The sequence below is a fragment of the Apteryx rowi genome, unplaced genomic scaffold (assembly GCF_003343035.1).
Source record: "Apteryx rowi isolate R43461 unplaced genomic scaffold, aptRow1 scaffold_85, whole genome shotgun sequence".
Taxonomy (NCBI): Eukaryota; Metazoa; Chordata; class Aves; order Apterygiformes; family Apterygidae; genus Apteryx; species Apteryx rowi.
The window spans coordinates 2512839-2518838 of record NW_020451149.1 but is presented as its reverse complement, the minus strand read 5'-3'; the positions used below and the strand labels follow the sequence as shown (position 1 = coordinate 2518838).

The 6000-nt window shown below is 43.2% G+C and overlaps 1 protein-coding gene across 13 annotated transcripts in view; it reads left to right on the top strand.

Annotated features, from left to right (window-relative positions):
- FAM13A (family with sequence similarity 13 member A) overlaps nt 1-6000 on the top strand; it is a 139498-nt gene that overhangs the window by 71507 nt on the left and 61991 nt on the right. Inside the window, exon 1 of one of the 13 annotated variants that reach the window (XM_026090154.1) lies at nt 28-81. The exons of the other annotated variants lie outside the window; for them this stretch is intronic. Coding sequence (XP_025945939.1) covers nt 44-81 — 38 coding nt within the window. The 5' untranslated portion in view covers nt 28-43. Of the gene's footprint in view, nt 1-27; nt 82-6000 lie in introns of those variants that run through there. 13 annotated transcript variants of the gene reach the window in all.

Below are 6000 nucleotides of genomic sequence, written 5' to 3'. Positions count from 1 at the left end.
GCCGCGGGGCGAGGCGGCGCGGCGGGGGGCTGCCGCGGGGCCCATGACCAGCATGGCCTGCGAGATCCTGCCCCTGCAGAGGTACGTGCCTGCCGGTCGGCCGGCGCCGCTGCCGCGTGCCGCCAGCACGGCGTCCGGGGGCAGCTGGGGGCTTGTGGGGCTGCGCTGGGGCTCCCTTCGGGGGAAGGCGCGGGGGCGCGGGTGCTGCTCGCCTTTATTGCCGACGAGCTCGGTGCAAACTGCTGTGCTCGCCCGGACGCCTCTGCCCCTCGGGAGCAGATGTGGCGGCGTGAAAGCTGCCGGGGAGCGGGGCCTGGCTGGGAAGGGGCGGCACCGCTCCGGGCGGGCTGCCCTGGCCCCCGGCCACCCTGGGGAAGTGCAGCAAGTCGATTTATTAACGAGGCTTTGGAGGATAACTGTAGTTTCTTTGTACGGATCGATGGGGCGGGTGTAGTGCTCTCTAATCACTGCAGCCCTTTTCTTGAGGGGAGCCAGCTGTGGGGTTAGAGCACTTCAGAGGACTATAGGGAAGTAGGTGCTCCAGTGCCATTGCCTGTCCGTGGGAGCTGGGTGCTGAGTGCTCAGTGCACCTTGCAAACCTTTCCCTCCCTGAGAGCAGGCAGGGGTTCCCCATCGCTTTACTGCAGCAGAGGRCTGTAATGCAGTAGAGGACATGGACTGGCTGGCCCAGCAGATCCTAGCCAGACATGTCCCTGTATGTACCCTACAGACATTTGTCCGCTTAAATAGCGAGTGTGGTCTTTTTTTTGCAGTTGCCTGAAAAGCGTGGAAGAGAGGTTTGGTTTTCAGAAGAAAAGGGCTGTTTTGTTTCCGCAGTGCTGAGACACACCTCTCTCCAGCACCAGCTATGAATATATACCTGTGTTGGTGTGTACTCAGTGCAGAACATCATAAGGATAGCTGCAACGAGGCTTTTCAAATGGCAGTGCACAGCCCACCTTGTGGGGAGGGGACWGTATGCATTCCTTTTACTGTGTCATTAAATATTTTTACTGGTTGCTCTGTCAGTTCTCAAAATTACACATTCTCTTCCTTCTTAATCTTATTAAAACAGGGTGAATGTTGATCCTTATGTAATCTACAAAACAGTAAATAAGTAATTTAGTATGCTTTTACAGTACCGTAGTGGTGCTGTTTCACCAGAAGCTATGAAGTTGCTGTTCACTTGAACAGGATAAAATAATAACTAAAATTGCCATCCAAACTGTTATTGTCTTGATAAAACACACTGTCCTTTGCAGATAGATGTAGAGGAAGTCTGTTTTGTAGTAATGCAGTCATGAGGCTTCCATATTGGTGACTGCAGAGAAACAGGAATACTGCTTGAATGACTTAAACAAGTAGTCATAGTGCATTGTACCTATCTGAAGGGCCAATCTCACTTTTTTTTTAAAAAAAAACAAACCTTTTTGAGTTCCAGGGGATCTGGCTTGTAGCTGCTGTCAGAACAAGTGGTTGTTATTGTGCTCTTGACTAAATGTATTCACCCCAGGGGAAGATAGATTTCACAGGGTAGCCTTAATTAGATTCTTTGTTTTTATTGTTGAAAGGATTAACTCTCCATCAGTTAGAAATGCACTCAGTACTTGAAGATTGTTCTGAAACTTCCATGAAAATTTGAATATGGTGCAGAATTATGTTAACCTTGCAGTTACAGAAAAGTAATTTACAAAATTCTGGCTTCTTTTCCATCTCGATTTATTTTTAATATGTATATGCTATACTTTTAGCGCCTAATTTGCTTTTGACCTAGGGGCAGACAAGTGCAGACTCCCGGATTCCTTTACAGCAGCATTCTCCAGATTGCACCTTTTTTTCTATTTTCCTCCTTAGAACATTGTCTCCTCCCTTCTTAGAGTATGGTTTTGCTGCTGAGGAGGGTCTTCTTGGCTTTGGGGGTTTTTTTTTGCTTTAGAAGGCATGATCCCTGGTAATGGTTACTCATACCCCTGTAGTATCAAGAGTGGATAGCAATTGCTTGTGGTTACTGTGAGGTAGATAGGTTGATGCTGTAATTCCAGTGGAGGGTATCCTTGTCAAGTTAGTTCACCACAGTAAGGCATGGCCTGGCCTCCCCTAGAGACTTCCAGACAACTAGCACTGCACAGTTCCTATTGGCAGGATCTAAAGCAGACGAGCGGCAACCTGCAGGTGCTGCCTCTCAGGGCAACTTTCTGAGCTGTGGATGTCCATCTTCCCCTGCCAAGAAAGGGCATACGCTGCCAGCAGTAATCACACTGGGTTCCACTCCTGTGCAGCTAGACCCTGTCCCGTCAGTACTGCCCGGGTGCCACGCACTGTACTCCGTTTGGGCCCCAAGCTGGCTCTGCTGGGTCTGCTGCAGGAGCCCTTGTGTGCTGAAGTAATAGCAACGTCTGTCTGCGTGGTCATTGCATAAAACTCGGGAGAGGGAGAAATGCTCCTGTTTAAGTGAATGTGAGATTTAAATAGCATTTATTGTGAGAATAGTGAAGCATGGTATCTACCATGGTATCTGTATGCTGTGAGTCTGTCTTCCTGATAATCATATGATGTGCTTGAACAGAGCCATATGTGCTATACAGTGTCATTTCATTCTATATATAGAGGTCTGTGGAATGGCACATGGTGGGATACGGTGGCCTGCTGTGAGGGAGTGACAATAGGGACATCAGGGTTATGTTTCATTGCAGGGCAGGAGGTGGAAGGTTGAATATGCTGAACCCTCTACTGCAATATGGACCGTATTGCCCAAACACCGTAAAAAGCACAATGGTTACATTCCTGGTTTTCAAACAACCTATCCACCAGTGATTGTCTCTTTTATTACTAATAGGCTAATATGTTTTCTGAATAGCATCAGCCTAGTTTAATAACCTAGATTCTTAGTTATAGTCTTGCTAATACTGTTGATTTGTATTTTAGCTTGTTTATTCTAGCTTAATGCATTGTAGATCTAAAGAAACTCTGTGAAGCTGAAACCTGTGGCTGCCTTTGCACATCTCATCTGTCAGTTTCTGTAGGAGATAAGAAGGCCGGGTACATGCTTAGGCCTTGTTGGTGACCAGGGGTTGCTGCTGTGTTGCACTTTGCTGAAGCAAATCAACTGTGAGGAAAAAATGAAACCATCACAAATATTTTCAGAATGTGCATCTGACAGAAGTAGTGAGAGTGACTGATCTGTTTCTAATCTGTGCAGCAGCAGTTGTCTGCATGGACTGTCTCGTTTGCAGTCATCACTGGGATTGTTTAATTTACCTTACTGGTTTATTTGTTTGGGGCCCTTTATGATGACTGAATATTTTAGCTGAGAACACCATTTCTAATCCACTGTGTTTTCTTCTTTTTGGAACTGGGACTGTGCTCTCTTTAAGAGATTAGTGAACACTTGTGTGTGTAAAGTTATATTGTAAATAATTCCAATCCTTTGGACTTTGTTATCACTTTCTATCTAAAGCACTTGGAGTGCTTTACAAATGTTAATGAAGTATGTTCTAGAATATCCCCCTCTGAGAGGGGAGACAACTTGTATCATTTTTTTTTCTGGTGGAGAAATTAAAAGAAATTCATACGTGTGGTCCTGGTCTTGCTGAAGTCATAATCACATCGTACTACAAAATGCTATACGAACTTTTGGTCTTCCAGGCTCAGATTTGATCAGATAGATGCTCTGTCTTCTAGCAGCTGTGACTTGATGCCTGTAAAAGCCTGTGGAAGCTTTCCATGGGTGCCATTGGGTGGGCGCCTCTGACTATAAGAGGAAACTGATGTGGAATTTTTCTGTGGCGTTTCCCTCCATGGTGTCCCCCTGATTAAGCAAGAAAATCTGCACGTTGTGCTGAGAAATTGGGCTCCTAGATATCTTTATTTGAAGCCTGCAAGCTTGTAACAAACAATCCTGAAACCCAAATCACTGGTTACCTAGTAACAGTTCTTCACCATTATAATGCAACAGGTATGTGTGTGTTATGCAACTTCACACTGTTAAATTCTGAGAAAAGGTGAGACTTTGGCTGGTACATTCCTTCCGCCTCTTTCTGACCCATTTTCTAGTTTTATCCTAGGGAGAACTGTTGCCAAACAACAAGCAGAACAAAAGACACTGCCCTGTCTTTCATCATAAGCCCCAACTAGTTTAAGAAGTAAAACAACCAAAGCAAACTGTTTAACATTGACATCATTTTATAAAAGACAAACATATTTGTAATCCAGGAGGAAAGTGAGTAGAAAATAATTATACAAAATTATACTGTCAGAGGTTCCCACAGATTCAGATATGTTAATATAAATGTAAAATCAGCTTTTTGCTTGCAGCGGCATTTATCAGGGAGAAGTTCCACTCATTTCATTGTACCRTGGCATAGCCTGTGCTTCCCTGATGTTGCTTCGAAATGGGAGGACGTAAGCAAAATGTCTTTCCACAGAACTCTCTGAGCATGACAGAAGTGTATTTTTTCGGTTAAGGTTACATGCCTAAATCTTCCTGCTCCCTCATGCGCAGACTGCATAGTTATGCATGTGGATAATGTAGTGTAGTCCCAGTTTGTCTGGCTGTACTGTATGCTAGCTCTTCCTAGAATTAAAAGGCTTCCACTCTAGACTTAGGTGCTCATGCCTTAACCTTTGCTGTGGAAACTAGAATAATAAATAATGCACTCTCCTCAGATGTGTGATCCTTCACATGCACTTCAACTTGTCTTTATAAAAGAGTAACATTGGCATTTTGAGATGAAACAGGACATAGAAGCTTGTGCTTTTGGAAAGGTTAATAGGGAATTCTCCCTTGAACAGGTCTCTTTCTACTGCCCTGCAATCGTATTGCCACATGCTGTGATCTCGCAGGCTTAAGACATAACTTAGTTGAGAGACCTTCAGGAAAAACATCGATGAAGAAACTGGTGTAGGGAAGACAGAAGGATTCTTTGGAGATTAATATTTAAACCAATACTAATCCACTCCTGCCCACGTTACTGGAGATGTTTTGCACAGTATGTGAGGGGAAAGTTCAGAATAAAGAAGCCTGATTGTCAGCCTAATATTTTGACATGTGGCTCATTTGGTGAGTAGCTTGAGTAGCTACTTAAGCATGAGCTTAACTTGATTTCAGTGGTAAATATGATCAGGCATAAGTGTAACTATAGGGAAGACTGGAGATAAATATCCGAAACAGCACATGTTATGTCTTGAATATAAAAGTTGTTCTTCAGGGTAAATTAAAATGCTTGCATGGAAATAAATTCTCTCACAGAGAAGAGAATTGGCTGTTAAACACTTGTTTGTTCTGCAACAGTTACTATTGAGGGCATTCCTCCTCCCTCCCCCTCTGTTTAAGGGTATAGAACAAGGGTGGCATTACTCAACAGTTGATGGTAAGTGCTGACTTTTAATGATGACCATTATAGTAATCACAGTGTTATCATGTTAGATTAAATTTATGGTTGCTCTTGCATCAAGGATGTTACTTTCTTCTTTTGCGTAACGTACCTGTTGCTTTATTTGGAGGAAGAACTGTATATTGTTTGCTATTTCTCATTTGCAAAAACATTACCTTTTACCCGCTAAGCACAAAGTATGATTAAATAATTATATTGAGAAATTAAATATACAATAAATCTTCATGGGCAGTTTCAATCTTGTACTTGTCACTTAAAATGTAAAAGTATACTTTTCCCCAAGTCCACTTGGGGAAAAAAAGAAACACTGAAAAATTGTGCATAAGATATTCAGCATAAAAGTACCACTGTGCCCTCAAAATCATGGCTTCCTTGAAGTTGTTTTTGATGTTGTTATTGCTGAATCTCAAAATAAGCAAATAAATAAGTACTGTTAAAATCCATTGCAAATGCAAAAATGGTGCTGCCTGTTAAACAGAGATGGCATGGTTGTTCTGCATGGTGAGAAGAAAACGAGAGCAAGTTGTCTTTGAAGCCTTAACAAGTAACCCAAATGTAGCCTTCCTTCTCCTCCCCCAGAAAGTTGTATTAGCTTTTGATATCATTA